The 22494-nt window shown below is 30.0% G+C and overlaps 2 protein-coding genes across 2 annotated transcripts; one reads left to right on the top strand and one right to left on the bottom strand.

The window, feature by feature from the left end:
- The first annotated feature begins 4213 nt into the window (after positions 1-4213).
- LOC133669627 (phosphoenolpyruvate carboxylase kinase 2-like) lies at positions 4214-5997 on the top strand. The gene is made up of 2 exons (XM_062089839.1): positions 4214-5070; positions 5485-5997. Exons 1-2 carry the CDS (start codon positions 4281-4283, stop codon positions 5514-5516), a joined length of 822 nt encoding a protein of 273 aa, XP_061945823.1. The 5' UTR covers positions 4214-4280; the 3' UTR covers positions 5517-5997.
- Positions 5998-14566: 8569 nt separating this feature from the next.
- Positions 14567-22282, bottom strand: LOC133670015 (serine/threonine-protein phosphatase PP1-like). Its single transcript, XM_062090406.1, has 4 exons — positions 21696-22282; positions 16448-17007; positions 15876-16127; positions 14567-14922 (listed from the first exon to the last, which is right to left on the bottom strand). The coding sequence occupies exons 1-4, from the start codon at positions 21868-21870 to the stop codon at positions 14899-14901; spliced, it is 1011 nt and encodes a 336-aa protein (XP_061946390.1). The 5' UTR covers positions 21871-22282; the 3' UTR covers positions 14567-14898.
- Between the last annotated feature and the right edge of the window lie 212 nt (positions 22283-22494).

Raw genomic sequence — 22494 nt, 5'->3', positions numbered from 1 at the left:
TAAGTGTTCAAACCAGTTTACGTGTACCTCGATTAATTCTCTGACCTTGAAGTTAACGATCAAATAAATCTCCGGTGATCCTGAAGTTTGTGACACTCGAACCGGTGATCTTTACAAAACAAATTCAGAATCTGACTAGTTGAACCACACCCTATTAAAATAATTATATTCTTTTTATTATTATTAACGTGAGTATTCGGGTTAGCTTGCGCATATCTTAACTAATTTTATAAATTTTAAAGTTAACGATTATATAAATTCTCAATAACTTTAAAGTTTGTAAGATTCCAACTGGTTATCTCTCAGAACCAAATCTAGATACTGATTATATTCTTAATTGTTCCACTTATGTGATGTCCTAACTTGATACACAAAACCACCTGGTATCTTGGGCGCCCATCGTTTAATATTTTTATTTTAGTGGACACAGAGCAAGAACTAAGCACTTGTTTAGAATTAAACCATGGCAGTTCTGTGATATTCTTAAATTTAATTGGAACAAATAAAACAATGCAATGATGGGTTAGCAGACGATATTAAATTAGCCCCATGGGGAATCTACTTCAATCAGGTTTGTCCATCGGGCAGCATGAGGTTATGTTGTTGTATATGCTATATAATTTTATTTTTATTTTTGCTTTTTTTAAAATAATATATTATTTTCTGACCAACTTAATATAATCAAAATAAAAATATAATTTAAAATTATAGTAATGATTATGATTCAAAATATTTTTTATTTAAAAATATATCATAATAATATTTTTTAAACATTATTTTTAATATTAACAAATCAAAACGATATAAAAAATTAATTTTAAATAAAAATATTTTAATTTTTTTAAAATATAATTTCAATCATGTTTCTAACTAACTACCAACAACACTCACGTATCATAGTATCTTCTAAAAAATAATTCTTAAAAAATTCATATAATTTTATCATACTTAAAATTCAAAACAATATTCTTTATATCATGCTTTTATCATAAAGTTTTATATTTTTTAAAACCAAAAACGTAGAATGAAAGAGAGAGAAAAGGCTGTATTCTTTCTTGCAATGCATATAAACAATTGTTTGAAATAACAAAAAAATATATATTTTTTTTTTACATGAAGGAGTCAATGATAACATCAGACTATGACTAAGAGTCCCTTGTAATTTTTTTAAATTTATTAGTTTTCTAATTATAATTGGAATGAATAAAAAAATGCATAAACAGAAATTTTATGAATTTTTTTATTTTTATTTTTTAATATTATAACTATTAAATAAAGCAAAAATATGATAAATCATAATTTAAATTTTTAGTTTTGATTACTTATGTTTAATAATATAGTTGAAAACTCTTTAAAAGACTCTAGACAAATTGAAAAAAAAAATAGATATTATTCTTTTTTTCTTTTCATATTAGTAGTACAAAAGAATAACAAAATTTGAAGAATATTTATTTGTAAAGAAAAAGTTAAAGATAACGGAAGACAATGACGAATCAATCGAATAAAAAAACTACGAATCTGATTTAATAAATTTGATAAATTTAACTTGATGAAACTTTATTATTTTAATTATTTAATTTAATTGACTTATTTTTAAGTATTTTTATAATTTTGATAGTTGAAATAAAATTTTAATAAAATACTATATAGGTTAGGGGCTATTTAGGAAGTTTATTTATATTATTTAAGGTTTATGTGATATATAAATATACAAGAAATATAACAACCGGATTAGTCTCGTTTTTCAGGAAAAAAAAATATTGTTAGTTTAGTCAATTTCTTAATTAGAGATATGTTAAATACAATTACTAATAATTATCTTTTCACAAAAAAGAAAAGTTAACACAGCTACTAATAACTAACTTTATAATAAAAATATGTAATAAAATTCCTATTTTAGTTATAAAGTTAATGAAATTTTAAGTATAATTTAGCTAAATCAATTGTTTCAACACAAAATTCTCTCTCTCTCTCTCTCTCTCTCTCTCTCTCTCTCTATATATATATATATATATATATAGTTGTAGATTATCAATAAATAATTATATAAATATATTATTTTAATACATTTTCAAATAAAAAAATATTTTAAAAAATAATTTTTACCACATTTTTAGAGTGAGGAGATTAGTTAAAGATCTATCAAGTTTTTTAATGACTAAAAAATTTAAAATAAATATTTATTAATTTAATTTTAATTTCAATGACTTGCAAATTTTGACTCTTTTGAGAATTTCATGAACCCTAGGTGGTCCAGTATTAACTATTAAGAATTTGTTTAATATTATAGTAGTGTTTGTTTTTTAAAGTGTTTTTTATTTAAAAATATATTAAAATAATATTTTTTTTATTTTTAAAAATTTATTTTTAACATTAATATTTTAAAACGATATAAAAACACTAAAAAAAAATTTAAAATACAAAAAAATACATATATAAATCTACAGAAAAGAGACTCCATCACGTCAAGGATGTCATAGTCTCATATATAAATAAAGAAGCGTGATGAATGATAATTCTACTAATAAAGAGGCATGCGCATGCTGTGCTCATTAACTACAGGAAGGCGTGGTCGTGGATCCTAACTAAACTTGAGGCATGATCGATGCAAAGAAGAAATTTCATTTGCAGGTTAGAATTCATGATGCAAGAAAAGAAAAAAACACCTCTAAATATTAAAGTAAGAATGGTGCCAGTTTGTTCTAATTATGTAAGCTATGACTAAAAATGCCATTATTAAACCACCAAAAAAAATATATATATATATTTTTTTTGAATTCGAGGACATCCCACCTTTTGAAAAGCATATTTTGTGGGCTCAAGTGAGTGAGTAAAACCCTGGTTATCCCGGACTCTTACAAGAGGTGCACGTCCTGACTCGAACTCGATATCTGCTATGTAGATCTCAAACCCTTTACCATTACGCTACATCCTATAAAACCAAAAAAACAAATACGAATAAAGTATTTTGTTAAGAATTTAATACTTATTTACTCTTTTTATTTCGGGAATTGACATGAAGCTTTTGTGTTATTTTTTATGTTAATTACTGTGTATATCATAAAAAAGAGTCTTAATTATTTTTTTCTTACAAGTTAAAGTCTTACCAAGGGGTCCAAATTATGAGAAGTCAATAAGCATACTTTTGAAAAACCTTACATGATTTATAGTTTTGTATAGAATTTGTTTCGATTTATCATATCGTTTGTAAATAGTCATTCATATAATCAAAATATTATATAAAATGTAAGTATTAATTAAAAATAGTTTATTTTTAATTAAATAAATATTGACTAATAAAATCCTAGTATTGTGTTTTTTTTTTCTAGAAAATTTAGATTAAAATCTTGTTCGTTTGTTGAAAAGTGTTTTTCTATGAAGAATTTTCTTAACTTTCTCATGTTTTGCTATATTATACGAAATTGGTTAATAAAATTCACTTTTCAGAAAGAAAAAAGCTTTAAATGAAGAAAAATATTTTTCATTTTAAAATATTAGAAAACATTTTCCAAGAATGATCTAAAAATTAAAGTCATATAATATTTCATTTTATATATAATACTTTAAAATATAATATTATTAGAAAATAATAAATTAATAATATATTTATATAAAAAATAATATGTTAGGATATATTAATATGCAATATAAAAATATATTAATTTTATATGCTAGTGCATGTGATATTTTAATTTAGATAGTATTACTAAAAGCTATATTTGAAAACAAAACATGTTATATTATACAATAATCATATATTTTAAATCATATAAACTATATTATAAAATTAGGATACCATGAAAAATAAATTTATTTTTTAATGTTCTTCAAACACATAAAAATAGTTATATATCTATAATATTTTATCTAAACTATTAATGGTATATGTATAATTACATTTTATATAAATATATGATATAATAAATTCTTTTTTCATACAATATTATTTTTCATTTCTCTTTTTTTTAAGCGTTCAAATATTTAAATTTAATGTTATATATGTATATTAATTAGATCAAATTAAAAAATATTAATAAATAATTTTTTATTTTATGATATAATTAAACATTAAAAAATAGTTTTTCTCTACAAAAAACAAATCTTTTAAAAGTAATATCTAGCTTAAAAAACGTGGTGAATCTGAAGTAGCCGCAAAACTACTCAACCGAATATCCCCCAAACTATTCTCTCTTCCCTATAAAAAAAACATAACAGAAGAGTACGCAGCCAGAATTAAGAGCAAAACCACCTCACGAAACCCCCTTCATTCCTCAAGGAAAATGTGTGATGATACCTTAATGAGCAACTATCAACTCTGTGAAGAGATCGGCCGAGGAAGATTTGGCACGATCTCTCGTTGTTTTTCACCCATCAAGAATGAATTCTTTGCTTGCAAATCTATCGACAAGAATCTCCTTAATGACCCAACTGACCGTGAGTGTCTTCAAAACGAAGCAAAGATTATGTCCCTCTTGTCTCCCCATCCAAACATTGTCCAACTCTTCGATGTCTACGATACTGAAGATTCTCTTGACATGGTATTAGAGCTTTGCCAGCAGTCTACTCTTTATGATCGTTTAATGAAGAGTAGTAATGACGGGTTAAGCGAAGGCAGGTGTGCGTCGATAATGAAACAATTATTGACTGCAATAGCGCATTGCCATAGATTTGGTATTGTGCACAGAGATATTAAGCCGGATAACATATTGTTTGATGAGATGAACCGGGTCAAGTTGGCGGATTTTGGGTCCGCTGATTGGGTTGGGGAGGAGGGGACGTTGAGTGGGGTGGTGGGTACCCCGTATTATGTGGCGCCGGAGGTGGTGATGGGGAGAGATTATAATGAGAAAGTTGATGTGTGGAGTGCTGGTGTCGTTTTGTACGTTTTGTTAGCTGGATTTCCGCCGTTTTATGGGGAGACTGCTGAGGAGATTTTTCAAGCTGTTGTTAGAGGGAATTTGAGGTTTCCTCCTAAGGTTTTTAGAAATGTTTCCCCGGAAGCTAAGGATCTGTTGAGGAAGATGATTTGTAGAGACGTTTCTAGGAGATTTTCAGCTGAGCAAGCTCTATGTAAGCTCTTAATTATTATTTTTATTTTGTTTTGTTTTTGAATTTTGGTAATCTTTTTATGGATTTAAAGTGGGATTTCTTTTTATTAATGAGTTTATGAGTTAAAATACTGAAATAGTTTTTATAATCTTGCAACAGTTTTCCTGTTTATAAACAGGGTTTAAGACCCTTTTTTAGCATTATCCTCTGTTTTTATGTCTCTGAATCATTACTCTTGCTCTGATGCTTTTGATAAATTGAGATTTGTTTTCTTTTGATCACAGAATTAATCAGCTAAAATGCTGAGAAGATTTTTGCTTTTAACAATTTTCTCATGAATCAAACAGAAAATTTAGCCTTTTCTTGAGTTTGAATCACTGTTTTGATGTATGTGAATCATTAGTCTCACTCTGTTGTGTGCTGTTTGAAATGCAGGGCACCCATGGATCTTGAGTGGAGGAGACTAGGAGAGGCAGTCTCAATGGACTAATCTGCCCTTGTAAAAATCCAATAAAATACCCCTCAAAGCAAGGATTGCTAATAGCTTATCACTGTGTAGTGAGTTTGTACATACAACCGCCTATCAAGCCCACAAGATGCTAATATGCAGAACAAAACCCTATGGTGAATACTTCCAGAATTTCAGTTTTTTCCAAGCCAGAGATGGAGGATAGAGGCTGAGAGAGATGGACAGAACAAACAGTCACCTGACGTTACTCATGAGGCTCTGATGCAAAGGACTGTGGCCTTGTTTTTTTGTTTTTTGCCTTTGTTTATGCTATGAAGAGAGCCTGTAGATAGTTAAGAAGAAAAAGGTTGAGAATCCCGTCTTTCCCCTCCTTTGCTTTTTTTGAGAATTCAAGGAAGTGAGAAAGCTAAAGGAAGTTTGTACTATTACTGCTTTAATATGCTATGCCTATTTACCTTTATACTCAGTTTTGTTGTGAATGACTGGTGTTCTTGTAATGTGTTAAATGTTTCGGAATCTGAGTGTTCATCTTTTGTTTGATTTTGATGGAGGCATTAAGTAAATGCAAGCCGAGTCATGTTTTTGATGGAGGCATATTTCAAGGACATGCTATGGTAGATGCGCCACGCCATTACTCAATGCGGAACAAAGTGATTCTATAGAACAAGAATATGTCTTGTGAATTTAAGGATGTAATTAAATTTATCAGATTTTAAATTTATTTTTTATAAAAAAATTACTAATTTGAGTATTATAAATTTTAAGATTATTGAAGATTTATTTAATCTTTTAACTTTAAAATTTTAGTGAGAATGATTAATCGAGATGCGTTTAAGCTAATCTAAACTTATATCGGTGAAAAAAATAAAAAATCTGTCTTGGCTCTCAAGCTCATGCTAGCCAGCTGGGTGTGCTTCACATTGTGAAGTCAAAGATTTCTTCCTCTCTCCAGTTTCCTGGCTCGAAGGATGGGATTTAAGTTGTGCAATTGTCAAAGCTTATATAGTACAAAGCATATTTTATGCAGTAGAAGCCTAGTAATTGAGAGAATAAGACCTGTACCAAATCCACCTGCACTTGAGCATTGAAAACTGACAATGGCTTCTGGCCCCCCGATAATTGATTATACTACGTTAATCTTGGCAGCATCTAGTTAATGTATAGTTTTCTCTACAAGGGCATGTTTGGTTCGCTCATAATTGAGATCAGAATTAAAATCTCCTTCCAGAGCATTTTCAATATCATATTGTCCCTCGAGTAAAGATTATAATTGACCAAGAAACAAGATAATCCTATTTTAATTCAAGTAAAATAAAATACTCTATTCTGTTACAAATATATTTTTGAAATAAAGAGGAGATTTAGTTTTAATTAAAATCAAAATGTGATTTTTTTTTCATTTGGAATTGGATCCCATTTCTTGGCTAACCAAACAGTGCTCAAGATCAGAAAATTGTGAGTAATCCTCCACAAGTCACATTAATTGCTTGATAACAACTCCTCAATTATGAGTGATAACAACTACTTTAAAATGACATAAAGCACGAGTGCACCGGGCAAAAAACTAGATATTATCAACATCAAAAAAAATTTAATAATAATTATTTTTCAAAATATATTTTGCTCGTAAAAATATTAAAAATTATTTTAAATATTATTATATTAAAATAATTTTAAAATATAAAAAAAGTAATTTTAAATTATTTTATGAAACACTGTATGTACCGCAATTCATATTAGTCGGATTAATTCAGTAGTTATCTAGACCGCGCGAGGTCAAAATTATGCATCCCTGTAAAACAGTTAAATATTGCATTGATGGACCCTAAAACTGAATTAAATATTTTATGGCCTGCCGAAGCTGCAAATATCCAAAATAATCCAGAAAATAAAAGCAAGAATACAAACAGAGATAGACATTTTAGTAATGGGAAAGATAACGAGAAGGGTGATTGTAATTGTTTTTTAAAATATTTTTTATATTAAAATATATTAAAATAAATTTTTTTTATTTTTTAAAAATTATTTTTGAAATCAATGTATTAAAATGATACAAAACATATAAAAAAATAAATTTTAATAAAAAATTTTAATTTTTTAAAAACATAGTTATTCCCATGTTTCCAAACGCATCACTGAAGAGTAGGAAGGAGATAAACTTAAGGTGGACAGGGATCAAGTGTGAAAGCGTCTTTGATAGCTTATCATAGTTCTTAGTTTTGGGAGACTTTACTCTTTAGAATTCGCATAGGACAAAACAAGTACAGGAAGGGGAGGGAAATGAGGTGTCCTTTTAACCTTTTTTTTTATTATTATTATTATTATCCTTGTGTGTAAAGCAAGCACTCAACATCACTGGTCTTTTGTTAGGTATGATAATAGATATGTAGCGTCTAAAATGATAAGTTATCTACACTTCCAGAGATGTGGCTTCTTCACGTAATCAAATGGTTGGGTTAATTAGGTCCGTTCTTCTTTGGGATTAGATTAATTTTTTAATATAAAAAAGTAATTAGATGTTGTTAATATTTTTTTTAGAAAAAAAATTAAAATATGCAAGGATTTATATGATGTTAAAGACCCATAAAAATATAGTTTGAATTAAAAAATCAAAATGATATATTTTTTAAAATATTTAAACGATAGTATATTAAATCTAATCGAATCAATTAAGGTTATCTTGTCAAATTCACTAGAAAATTAAATCGAGTCAACTCGGATTAACCTGTTAAAGATGGATCATGAAATTGGTATAGCCCCATGGAAAGTAAATCGAAACAAAATATATAACTTAATTCTCAATCAACCTTATGTTGAATGATGAAATTAAAAAAAATAATTAAAAAATAAACAAAAAAATAACTCAAGTCAGCACAGCTAATCAACAGAACTCTTGATTTAGGTCACGAGATTAAGATAACTCAATTGAAATAAATTATGAAGTTTTATATCCAATATTGTTGAAGAATGAATTTTGATTTTATGCTGGATTTTTTTATTCTTAGTATTTTTTTCTTGTTGAGTTTTTATTTTATTTTCAAAATCCAAAGAAAAAAAACAGAAAAAATAAATCTTATTTACAAATTATAAAATCTTGAACACATAAAATCAAAAATTTCATGAAAAAATAAATAAAAAGATCATGCTCGTGGAAAAATACACAAATTAAATAAAGTATGTTTCATCAATAAATCAATATTCTAATCCTTCATTGATGAAATAAAAAATAATATTTTTTTTCAAAATAAAGTGAAAAAATAAAAAATCACTTTTAACGTTAAATAACTTAATAGTTAGCAAAAAAGATGACAACAAATTCTGCATAAATTATTAAAAAAAATTATTTCAGTGTCTTCTTCTTTTATTAAGAATTTAGAAATTAAGAAAAATGAGTTCCAATACCCAACTGTTTTTTTTTTCTTAGTGGACATGTGTCACGTTTATAATATAATATGGTGTCAGCTTGACCAGTATCTCAAACTAAGAGATGTGAATATGAAGATAATATATAGTAGAGAGATCCCTTTAATCATATTAACAATAAAAGGATTTAATTAAATAAAATTTAACAATAGAAGGATGCCGAACGTGGTTCACCCTCCATATATTAATTGAACTTTAAGAGGATATACTTATAGCCTTTCGATTCTCATGCCAAGCAAAATACACAGCTGTAAATTCTGAAATGAGAAATTTAAACTTCGCTCGGAATTCATTAAACAAATTTCTGGACAGCCATAGTGATAAACTATCTAATATTATAGGAGGTATTTGAAAGTGTTGCATTGGTTGTTTTTTTAAATGTTTTTTTTTACTTGAAAATATATTAAAATAATATTTTTTATTTTTTAAAAATTATTTTTTTATATAGCACATTAAAATGATACAAAAACACCATAAAAATATTAATTTAAAATAAAAAAAACTTTAATTTTTTTAAAAATACTTAAAAAAACACAATAAATATACATATTAAAATGGTTATTAGCCTATTTAGAAATGCGAGAAAGTTTGTTTTTTAAAGTTGTTTTTATTGTTTGAAATATATTAGAATAATATTTTATTATTATTTTTTAAAATTTATTTTTAATATATATAAAAAATTAATTTAAAACTAAACATGTTTAAAAAATGTAGTTCCGTAGTCAAAAAGTGGTGCAGTGCTGAACCTAAACTATGAAAATGGAAATTAAAGACAACTAATCAGACACCTACTTGCCACGTGCGAACTTCAAATAGGAGTTGGGAAGTTAGGCAGGACCTACCCATGCTGTCCAAAGTTAGTTTCTCGTTTTTTCACGGGACCGCTTCTCAGCCATCGTTTCGAGTTCCGAACAAAAACCTCGGTGGCCAGGGAGCTTTACCAATGTCTCTTTCATTACTAATTTCTTGTCTAGCCATCTCAGCTTTCGTTAACACATTAACTCATTGCCAACTGGCAATTGCTATCTTGTTGCTAAACAGGATGATACCAGGTGATTATTTTAGGTATGGTTTAGTTTTAAATTAAAAAAAATAACTAAACTGAATTTTTTTAAAATAAATTCAGATCGAAATCGATTCAAACACCTGACTGGAGCATTTTAATGGCAGCCTCCATTTGAGATTGCAGCGCAAATGAAAGTTGACTAAAATTAATTTTTTTTTAATATTTTAATATTTTTGAATTGTTTTGATGTGTTTATATTAAAAATAATTTTTTTAAAATTAAAAATTATATTATTTTAATATATTTTTAATAAAAAAATATTTTAAAAAATAATAATACAAATATTAAAAAACTTTAAATAGTTAAGACAACATTTTTATAGTAGCCTTCATTTGAGTTCGCAGTCAAAACAAAAATTGGTTAAAATTAAAATTAAATTAAATTAAAGTTTTTATATTTTTAAATTATTTTGATATGATGTGGTGATATTAAAAATAAAATTTAAAAAATAAAAAATATTTTTTTAATATATATTTTAAAAAAAAACTTTAAAAAACAATAACCGATATATTAAAACACTCAAGCCAGTCAAGACAGATTTCCGATTACAGCAACTCTACTAAGCATCTTTTAATTTTTTTTTAAATGGAGTCAATAATGGCATGATATGCACTTATCATGCCATTCTCTGACCTTTTGTTCATGAGGCAACGTGGAATTTGCCACGTGATGTTTTAGCAAGGATTGTCATTCAAGCCAAGCTTTCAACGCAAGGAAAGTTACTTTAGAAAACCGCTTTACAAACGTTTTTTTTGTATTTCTTTACTATTAACAAAAAAACAAAATCAATCAAAAACACTTTTTAGTTAAAAAGAATTTAGACTTGATTCTTAGAAAAATAAATTTATTTAGAGCGGATAGTAATTTTAAAAAATTATTAAAAAATTAAAGATATTTTTTTACTTATTAATTATTAATTATATTAAATTTAATCTTAATCTTTTGATTGATTTGTGTTTTGTTTTAATTTTATTCTTTAATTTTTTTTAATTTAATTTTTTTTATTGTGATTTTTATATTATTTTTTTAATTAAAATTTTTTATTTATCAGATTTGATCTCTATTCCTTGATCTCTATTTATTTTATGTGAAATAATTTATAAAATTATTTTTTTTTCAATTTAATTCTCTTTTAATTTTATTATTTGTCAGATTTGATTTTTATTTTTTTTATTGTTATTTGTTTTATTTGAAATTATTTATGAAATTAATTTTTTTTAATTTTAAAAATTATTTCAAATAAAATAAAAAATAATAAAATTTTCAATTCATTAAAATTCTAAATATTATATAAATGAGAAAAAAATATTCTTTGCAGGTTACGAGGAAGACAGGAGACAGGTGGAACAGCATATCAAGAAAAGTAACAAAGACCTTGATGTACGGTGAAGTGATTCAGTTCGATTTGGAATTTGGAACACAAAGGGCACTTGTCCTTTTGACTTTTTAACACTCTGCTTTGCTTGCTGTCTTCCACTCCAATTTCTCCTTCTCTGTGTTCCTTTCCCTGTGATTTGTCGGTTCCTTTCCATTCCTTGTAACTTTTCTTTTTCTTACCGAGGACTCATCTATATATATATATATATATATATATATATATATATATATATTAATTGATGAAACGAGGAACCAAACCGACATATAATTTTTTTATTTCTTTTTTAGCAACATAAATAATTTATACTTGAAAATGGTGAGAACCAAAATAATAAGAATTCCATTATTGTCCTATACTTGGAATCTAAGAGTATTGTGAGCCAAATTTAAGGTGATAAATAAGTAATTAGCAATATCTTATTAGTTATTATCTAAATTTACTTTAACTAAAAATAAATACAAGAAGAAAAAATTTAGTTTAAAATATTCTTATTATTTTTTATGAATCACAAGTCTTATCTTTGTTTTTTTTTTTTTATCTGTCTCTCTTCAAGATGGGTGTAAGTAATAAATACTATTAGCCATAAAACTTTTTAAATTCATAAATTAATTATGTGAAGAGGCACCAACGATTGTTTAAAACAATATGATATCAACTGAAATCCTACAACATTAATTACAGTCAGAAAAAATAAGTGGCATGACTCATGAGTTATAGAGTCAATATCCACACCGCCCAGCCGGCTTTGTAATCAAATGGGGGGCTTGAATTATTGGAGAGATGAAAATAGATTAATTTGGGGGAATTAATTCAATATATAACATATTATAAAATCCAATTTGAAATTTAGAATCTAAGCCCGCTGGACAAGCAGCCAGCCGACCCAAAACCAAAACCAAAACCAAAACCATGTGAAAATAATGTTCGATTAGCAGACCTTGAATCTGACGTGGATAAGTGTGTACGGCTCACTTGGTTTGCTTGCTTGGTATGATGGCTTTGCCCTAGAACAAGACTCCCTTGAGAACCTTTTTCTTTCATCACTGATTTGTTTACTAGAGAAACGGGCAACTACACACAGCTTCATAGCCAGAAAGCCTTCTCTCCCGATCAGCAACAGCTTCCAGTCCTTGAAAGGTTCTCTGCTCAAGTCCTCTTGCAAATTTTAGAGAACTTGCCTCTGCAAAGTTTCAGACTTTATAGCTTTTACCACTTTCATCCTCAATCACCCTCCGCAAGAAATCTCCCGAGCTATGATTTTTTTAAAAGAAAGAACTTTTTTTTTTTTTTTTGTTATAAATCAAGTGTGTTTGATTGCTTCTGTATTTGAAGCAACCATAAAAACTCATCCGTTTGGTAATATTCAAACAACAAATTTATACTGGTGGAGCCTATTATTAATTATAACACAACCACATGTTTATGAGCTGCTTCTTGTGCCGGGAAAACTCATAAAAAATAAAGCATACTCCACTGTTTATGGAAAAAAAACCCATGAACGATGAACTATTTCAGTTGAATTGATCCGGTTCAAAGCTAAAAATATATTGAATTGGATCTGATCTATCAAAACAAAAAAATATTTTTATTTTTAATTATGTTTTATTTAAAAAATTAATGTTAAACATTATTCAATAACACTACATAAATTAGACGGAGATCGCTTGATAACGTAACATTTGCAGAATTTGATCGCAATCTTAATTTTATTCTTGATTATATTTTACCTATGTTGTTACGCTCTTAAAAAATTTAGTGAAACAATAAAAAATATTTTATATAAAATATTATTTATTTCATGATATAATAGTAATAGTTAAATTTATAATATTTAAATTAAAAACCATCAATATTAATATATATTTTTTAAAATTATTTTATAACTTTAATTTTAAAAGTATTTTTAATCAAATACATTAAATTACTTTTTGTTCAACTCAAGAGTGCGGACCGATTAATAGTATAACTAGCTTAAAGACATGTTAGTAGTGAAAAAAAGAAAATCCATGGCCATTTAAGCCCCCCGCCCAAACAGCCAAGCTTCTCTCTTCTCTTTCCCTCTTTCTCCCTCCCACACACTTTCTCCTCTCTCACACCCCACTCTCCTTTTCTCTCTTCCTCTGTCTTCTTTCTCATTCTTTTTCACCATCACACAAGACACCTCAATATTTATTCTGAATATATCAGTGTTGCATCGCTCATAAAATTTTCTATGCAGAGCAGATTTGACCAATAGTTTTCTACTCGTACTTCTCCTCCAATGCACCAATATCAAGCATCAACCTCTCCATCAATGATAATGATACCACCCCTTGCTCATATTTTCCCGGGGACTCCTAATAGAAAATCTACCATCAGCTGATAAGCTCCATATTATACTGACTTCTTTTGCAGAAACTCAACACTCAGGTTGAAAGATTCCATGCAAGCGATAGTGAAACCTCTCTCCACTCTCAGGTTTCATCCCAATTGAAATCTGAGAATTTTGGTCAAGGACAAAGCAAACTAGAATTTCCATAGGACTAGTTCTTACTATAATACCACTGCTTCTCCACGCCCAATTAAAAAGCGGTTCTAGTTTTCAGTCACCACATACCTGAGAGGCTAGAGACGTATGGATAATTAGGTCCTGGAAATCTCTACTCACGGAGAAAAAAGGCCCGTAAAAAAAATCCCGGGGCATCCTTCTTTCATGGAACGAAATATGCATAATCGAAACCAGAGCAATCACAGAACAGCGAGCATTCAAATTTGGTAATGAAACTTCCAGTCATCATGCATCAGCATCCTCATCTTCAGCTATATGCAACACCGCAATGGGGAAGGGGATTTGAACGGAGTATATACCAGGTCACGTCAACACAAGCATGCCATGCAAAATAGTGCCAAATCATCGGCAAGCCACGATTTCTTTAAACCCATGATTCTAGCCAAGGGATTAGAATCATTCCTCCATGCAAAAAGTTCAGAGTCTTCACTTGGTAATGAGAAAATAACTGGCCTTTTCAGAACCTCACAACAAAAGACGATGCACACAATGACAACATAGAAAGGGGGGCACCTCTTCAGTCTTTACAGAATATTAGACCAGTCCATTTCCTTGTGTTTTGCAGCTTTCTTCAAATTCAATGGTGGTCTTGAGAATAAAACATAAAAATAGTTAAAACCAAGTCCATGTTGCTTGCCCAGAATCACGAGTATATTGTTTCAAACTTTCGACATGGTTCGGGGTCTCACAGATGTGCGGAACAATAAGAGCAACATGGAAATAATTCATAGCAGCTGTAAGTGTACAATCAAGAAGAGAAGGAAACCTCTGCCTTCTACCTTCAAATCCAACTTTATATAAGGAAAACAATCTGTCGCATCAGTTTCTATCCCCCCCTCCCCCCCTCCAATTTATACAATTTCAGCATATAATTATGAAATTAAATGGACCTTGAATTCCTGTCACAGCAATCTCAGCATGTTCATGATCCAACTAAGCTTGATCTCTAAGTGGAAATCCAATAGTCATACTTTAGTGCCAAGGAAGGACTGCAAAACCAGAAGCAAAACAGATAAGACAGCAATTATATGTAAAAAGTAAAATACAGTAACACGCAAGCACATGTCAAATCCAACAAAGATAAAATACACGTAAGGCAGTTAACATACTGTTTAATATCATCAAACTTTCAGCATAGCATACTCAACACATGCAAGCCGAATAATTCGAAAACTTCTGACTCTCTTACAGAATAATACAAACTTCATGAGTTGAATCATTTTTTCCTACTTAAAAGCATTAATTTTTTTCTTGAAAGGCAGAATTTTTTTTATCCATGACTAAAGAATAAATTTCCCTGAAACTACCCAAATCCTCTTTCCTTGACCAATACCACAAACAAGCCACCTTAAGTACCATTTTCCAACTCCAACTCTACAGTTGCTACACCAGAACATCTGATAATTCTAAATGGTGGCACATTTATCTCAAATCAACTGGTGTACAGGTGAGAATTCAAATATTAACTGTACATTTATTCTTATTGAAGAAAAGAAGAATTACATTTACAAGTATCAGGATATCCACAAAAGTGTAGAGGAGAAAAACTAGTATTCAAATTGTAAATGATGAACAATTTCTTAGGTTTCTTTTAAATCTTCTGATACATGGGAAAATGGCTGGGATACTGCTTTTAAATACAAACCAAAGCTTTTCCCCTTCTAAAAGTTGTGAAGTTGTCCCAGATAAAAACTGTAAAGGTATACACTCAAATCACTTTCAAAAGGATAACCATGAAAAATGGAAAGCTCTGCCAGAGCATAAAAAAGAATAACACTAATCACTTCTCTTGACTATCTTGACCAAAATATTTGAACAAATAGATGAACTACAAACTTGAAAGGGCACATCATCATACAATTAACATCGAGTACTCTAGTTGTCTATCTAAAAACTCCAATAGGAAAACAGCAATTCATGTCTTTCTAAGTAATGCATTTACCTTGACTCCTGGCGGAGGGTTTCCAGGCTTAGCTGTAGTTGTGCTCCCAAAAAGACCAGCTCCAGTTGAAGTGTTTCCAGCCTTAAACTTCGATTTCTTATCAGCAGGCTTTAATATTTGAAAAGAACACATCAAGGTCTCATCCACGCTCATCATAGCACCAGCATTATCAAACTCCCCGCAGTAATTAGGCGCTGAAAATATAGTTACAAGTTGTCGGTTCGCGAAGAACTCATATCCATCCTCCACAACCTGCAACATACATTTGGAAAGAGCAAATTTCAGTAAAAACTCAAAGTTTGCATAGAATGGACAACCAGACCCAATACCACAGTGGAGTTAAAAATTTATCGGGAAAGTTTTGGAGAATATTTTCTTGGGTCAATACCGCAGTGGCCAATTGGCTCAAAAGCCACTCCAAAAGCAAGTACAGCTCCCAAAAGGAAGTGAACAATTCAACAAAGGATGGCTCTAGATTGTTTATTTGTAACAGCCCCACAAGTAATAGTGTAAAGGATATGAATTCAACTATAAGCCTGCCTAAGAGAGTGAATTGCTGTGACAGGTCAAACCTGGTGGGCACGGCAAATAAGATCCAAATCCTGCTTCTGAAGAAACTCTGTCACCTTGTCAGGACCAAATGTATATGAAACTCCCCTGTCATTCATCCCCCAACCTTGAACATCTTTACTCGGATCTGACCAGAGAAGATCACAAAGCAAACCTGTGTCTGGGACATCAGTCGGGCGCTGTAAGTTTCGAATCTGATCCAAATGATTTAGGTCTGGAGACAAACCCCCATGCATGCAGAGAATCTTCTCATCAATTAGCGCAGCCACTGGTAGGCAATTAAAACACTCTGTGAACGTCTTCCATAGCCTAACATTAAACCTTCTCTTACACTCATCATAAAAACCATATATGCGGTTTATAGAAGCACATTCATGGTTTCCCCTCAAGAGGAAAAAGTTTTCTGGGTATTTTATCTTATAAGCAAGGAGAAGACATATTGTCTCCAGGCTTTGCTTGCCTCGATCCACATAGTCCCCCAAAAATAAGTAGTTTGCATGAGGAGGGAAACCACCATATTCAAATAGCCTTAGAAGATCAGAATATTGACCATGGATATCACCTGCATGTCACAAGCAGAGTTCATCAACAATTGAAAGTTCCTTAATAAGGGGGGAAATTCAGTGACACATTAAGATTATAATTCTTTCCTCCATTAATATTAATTATCCTGATTGTTCTCAGCCAACCAGCTGACTCATCAAGTCCATTGTCTCATGCAAGCATACAACATATTTCAAATCAATGACTTAGAAACCACAAAAGAGTACAATATGCAAAAATCCAACACCAATGCATCATCGTCCAGCAAAAATAAATGGGAGATTTGATCATTCATCAAGCACATAAACCATAGTAAAATGTTCTTAAGGATATGTGTGGTACAAGCGTAATGAGGTTAAAGTTACCATTGGGAAAGAGGTGAATTATTAAGTGGAGAAACATTTACCCCCAAATTTGTGTTTTTGGAAAGTAAAATTTAATCTCTTAAGGATTTTTTTTTCTTTTCATTCTCTCTCTTTCCTTTTGTCTCAAAAGACACCAAATTATCCCTCTCTTTCCTCTAACAATTTACCCTTCAATTTATTAACACACCAAACATCTTAAAAAACTAATCTTTCCACTCTCAACAAGTACTTTGCAAAATTTCCCCTTCAACTTTTAGCCTTGCACCAAATGCAATACCATCCATAGATAAGTAAAACGCCAACTCAAAGTCCAAAATTAGGAGTTACAACCAAGAAGTTTCATGTCAAAGTAACGGAGAGCAACAAAGACCAAGGCCTGTTAGTTTAATTTTGGGATGGGTAAATGAAACTTCAGGAGATGAAGAGCTACTCCATGGTAAAGCCAAGGCCCAGATGGCCAAAAAGAAATAATTAAGGTATCACAGAAATCACATGCACAGCATTTTCAAGTAGATTGCTGCAAATTCACAGTTTATGAATCGGAAATGCCATGCAGCTTTTTCTCTACATGAAAAATGTCTTTCAGAAGACACTTTAACAAAGAAACTAGAATGTATGGTTAAAAATATTACATAACAGAGAATAAGGGCTCATTTACTCAGCAAACATCGCTAAACATCGAACATGCTCATCAAGAGGGAGGGTGTGATGGTCGGTTTAATACATTGAAAACTCAAGTAATTGAAAAAATTACTTGATCGAAGGGAACAATATAAAGCATCATTCAAAATTCACTAAAATGGTAACAAACAACTACGTAGAGTAAAATACCATCCTACAAAAATAATTAGGAAATTATGTGAATTTTTTTACAGATTTTTGAGGTCAAATAACAAAAATCCATAACTATATATTAAAACACAAACTCCATAAAAACTTTTGATTGACTATCATATCCTTAATACAATATTAACATTATAATACACACACATACACACCAATATTTACCGGTAATTTCAACCTCATCTCTAATTAAGAAAAAGATGATTAGTGGTAAAATTCTTAGAAAGAAGATTATTATTTCCTAAAAAATAGACTATTTTTTAGGATGAATCCCAAAATACAGATTAATCCCGTTTTTAATTATATTTTTATTCACGAATCATATAAAAACATGAAAAAAAAACATAAAATAAGCAACTCAAATTACTCATACACTATATAAGACTATATGAGTACTTTACTTTGACTATCAAAACTCTAAAAAGCTTAAAAATAAGCCAATAAAAAACATGAAGTATTAGAATCAGAAAATTATTAAATTACACCAAAATATTAAATTGAATCCTAAGTTAATATTTTATAGTTATTATTTGTTATTGTCTTACGATTATTTTTACTCTTTTGAACAAATGCAAGATTTATTGAAAATATAATTTACAAAATTTGTATTCATTTATATATTTTTAATTTATAATCATGTCACATATAATTAACTGAAAAGAACTTTTCAAAAATAAAAAAGGTTCGCAATAACATAATGTTAGGTGAAAATCTTTCAGTGATTATCATTTTTAAGAGTTATATATATTTATCCTACCTATTAATTATTATTTTTTGCAAGATAATTGAATTGTATAATTAATTTTTATTTAATTACAATTACAAATTATATTTTATGACTAAAAAATTAAACAAATTAAATTAATTATAATCAACAAAATCATATAAGGTTATTTGAAAATCAAACATGTTTATTTAATAAACATTAAAATTTGACCATTGATAAATAATTCTAAACAATCTATTAAAAATTAGAAGAAGAAGAAAAAAACTACCATGTATTAGTTAAATAATACCCGTGAAAGTGATAGGTATTGGTAATAAAAAGTATATGATTCACATTTTGATAGTATTAAGCCATTTACATTGATTATTACATGAACAATACTTGGGAACAAATATTAACAAGAGCATTAGACTTCTGCATCTAAAATCGAAAAGAAGATAGCGACCTTTCTTTGACATCTAAGAAACTATAAACCTCACAGGTATTCAATCGGTCATAAAATAAAAATACCAAAAGAATAGGACAGGAAATACTAATTAGCATTAAATAGCCATACTAGCAATGATGCAGGTGTTTTAGGGCAAAACTGCCAAGTACTATGTAATAGCTAGTCTGCAATCAAAATCCTGAGCAAGTTCTGCCCCATGTTACCTAGAGAATCGTACATTATGGTATGCAGAACAAGTACACAATTTGCTACCCCCAAAACATGGTACAAAGGGAGCAGGCTTAGTAGGGTCGTCATTTCAAGTCCTGGTTCATTTTTTATCGGTGCATGTAGCCCCCCCCCCCCAAAAAAAAAAAAAAAAAAAAAAAAAAAACCTTTGATCTTCTCCAGGGTCAGCTGTATATAATTTTTCTTGAAGGGAAGAAATTGAAAAGACCAACCTAAATACGTAATATTTTAGATTTCCATCGAGAATAGATTTCTGCAAATCAGAATATTTCATTTCTTATTTAAGTACTACTTTTATATTTAAACTCTAACCTGTGTAAATCCACTGTAAACTATTAAAAATAAAAAAAAAGATCCCCGGTTTTCAAGATCAGGATAGCAATTCGAAGGGAGGGAACCAGTTAAGTAACTCTGGTCCTGCCATACAGTACTAATAGGAATACTAACATGCACCAAACGAAGCCCAAGGTCATGGAAGACAAACACACAAGGTATACAAAACAACTCCATAACAATCGTTTCCCCCCAACAAAAACCTAAAAAGGATATGTGAACCCTTAACAGAACAGGAGATAAATTCATACAAGCATATGCATTAGCACCAAATAGAAATAACAAAAGAAAGCATGAATCCACATTTCAAATAAAATTCATTAGATCAACCAATGTATTTTGGGCAAATGAATATCCTCATAAAGGATCTTCAAACACTTCACAACAAGAGAACACAGGCACGCGATTGTTCCACCAATCAATGAAGAGAGAACTTAGTGCACCCAACCAATCAGACATTGCAATGTCCACAGAACAGTTTTCATAATCATTCCTGCATGGCAAAATGTGATTTTGCCATCTACAAATATATAGAAAACGTGATGCATAAACTTAGTTATGGGGGTAATAATTAGAAGGCCCCAAAATTTTGTTATTGTGACAAGAATTTGCATTTCACTGAAAAAGAATCATAATGCAAGCCAGCATTTACGAGTTCAGATTCTTGAAGTAACTTTTTTTGTCTTTTGTACAAGGCTACTGAACCTTAATCAACTATAATATGCATTTTGTCTGTAGTTCTTGATTCAACTGGATTACTCTCTAGACATATTGAGAACTCCTAATCTTGATAAGTTTATGAAATGTAAACTTGAGTTCACAATCTAGCCAAAGTATGTCAATAAGCATTTTAAATGCTTACAAAGTATGCACAAGCCAGTAAGATCCATCTATCAATAAAAATCAAACAAAACAAACATACCAAAAAAGAAGTAATCCAACAAAGCCCCAAGTTGGGCTCACTTAAAGCACAAAAAATAGAAAAGAAGAAGCAATGATGGGTTGCAAGCCACAAACTTGAGTGGACAAAATTAACTCACAAACTAAACAATCATAGCTCCCAGTTCACAAGCTACTCCCAAGCACCAATTGTGCAATTGGCAAAATTTTCTCCAAAAATTATACAAGCATGAGAAAATAAAGTAGCCAGACATGGCATATCGAGTAAAGCCAACTTCGTCAGGGCAGAAGTAAGTTAGGATTTTTCTCAGTTGTGATGCAACAAACCCCTACTAAATCACAAATAAGTGGCAACCTTCAATTTCAGGTACCACAAATCCAAACCAACTCTCCAAGGATTCATCAAAAGATAACCAAGAATCACCAGAAGGCACTTAAATGAAGCACTCCAGCCAATCCAAAACCACAAACTAGTCAACACCAAATGGGGTTACCATAATTCTTGTAAATTTTGAACCTTTCATTTAAACAAAAACACAAGTCGCAAAACACACTCCAAAATAAGCTATAAAATCACACCCAGTACACAAAAGAATCCTACAAAATCAACAAAATGGAGTTCATCTAAGACGCTCCACATCTTACTAGGGTCATCAAAGACACAATCTTTACTTCAAAAAACAATCGCGAATTCAAAAAAGAAAGGAAAAAACCCTCCAAACCTTAGAAAATAAATAAATAAACAAGGTAAAGAGAGTATAGAAATGACAAAAACTCAGACGGGATGCCAAAATAAAAACATGGGACCTTCTTAATATACTCAAAAACACAAAACGAAAGCAAATTTAAAGAGAGAAAAATACCACAAATCTTGATGGATGCTTCAAGCTCCAGCAAATTAGGCTGTTGCATGAAAATCTCTCTAGACACCACACAAAGTTGTCGGATCTCAGACTCTGATAGCTGAACCTGCTTCCCGGGTTTGCCTCTAACCTCTAATAACCTCTTGATTATATTATCAAGAACTGCTTGCTCCATTTTTTTCTCAAAAAAGTAGTACTCTTTTCTTAAATTCTTGTAAAAATCAAGACTTTAACGGTAAGAAGTCAACGGGTATGATTCTTGAGAGATGGAGAGAGTGAAGGAGGGTGAGGAGGAGATGGAGGGGAAAGAGAGTAAAGGAATGATAGCATGATGGTCTTTTTGGAGATAAACAGAAATGGCGCAGAAGGCTGTCGTTTTGTATAGGTTGGGGCAGAATTTGTGGATTTCTTTAGGGGCTGGGTTTGTTTCAAAGGAGAAAAGGTGGAAAATTCTTTTGTAGAGAGAGAGAGAGAGAGAAAGAGAGAGAGAGAGCGACTGAGCTGACCTAGACAGAAGAGAGAGAGGGAGAGGGTAAAGAGAGTGGGCAGTGCATGCTGTGAGCATTTGCTAAATTTCCTGAGTGGAAAATTTCTTATATTGAGATTGCAAAGAGTGTTTTTCCTTTTCAATTGCTGTCCAGTTCACACTTCACAGAGATAAAACAAGCGTGCAAAATATTCATCCCATCTATGAAAAAAAAAAAAGAAGAAGAAATTGGCCGGTGATGAATATTGGCTCCTTTTCTTGATTTTCTAGATTTGGATTTTGGAAACAATACTTAAAAAAATTATTAAATTT

This window comes from Populus nigra, chromosome 12 (genome assembly GCF_951802175.1).
Source record: "Populus nigra chromosome 12, ddPopNigr1.1, whole genome shotgun sequence".
In the NCBI taxonomy this organism is placed as follows: Eukaryota; Viridiplantae; Streptophyta; class Magnoliopsida; order Malpighiales; family Salicaceae; genus Populus; species Populus nigra.
This window is presented reverse-complemented; position numbering and strand designations above follow the sequence as displayed.

What these genes read in the sequence shown, in the direction of transcription:
- LOC133669627 (XM_062089839.1), top strand. Translation starts at nt 4,281, where the DNA reads ATGTGTGATGATACCTTAATGAGCAACTATCAACTCTGTGAAGAGATC. An exon ending in TTCAGCTGAGCAAGCTCTAT is followed by an intron (nt 5,071 to 5,484) that starts GTAAGCTCTTAA and finishes TTTGAAATGCAG; the next exon opens with GGCACCCATGGATCTTGAGT.
- LOC133670015 (XM_062090406.1), bottom strand. Translation starts at nt 21,870, where the DNA reads ATGGAGCAAGCAGTTCTTGATAATATAATCAAGAGGTTATTAGAGGTT. An exon ending in TTATTTGCCGTGCCCACCAG is followed by an intron (nt 16,128 to 16,447) that starts GTTTGACCTGTC and finishes TGTATGTTGCAG; the next exon opens with GTTGTGGAGGATGGATATGA. An exon ending in ACCCTCCGCCAGGAGTCAAG is followed by an intron (nt 14,923 to 15,875) that starts GTAAATGCATTA and finishes CTGGTTTTGCAG; the next exon opens with TCCTTCCTTGGCACTAAAGT.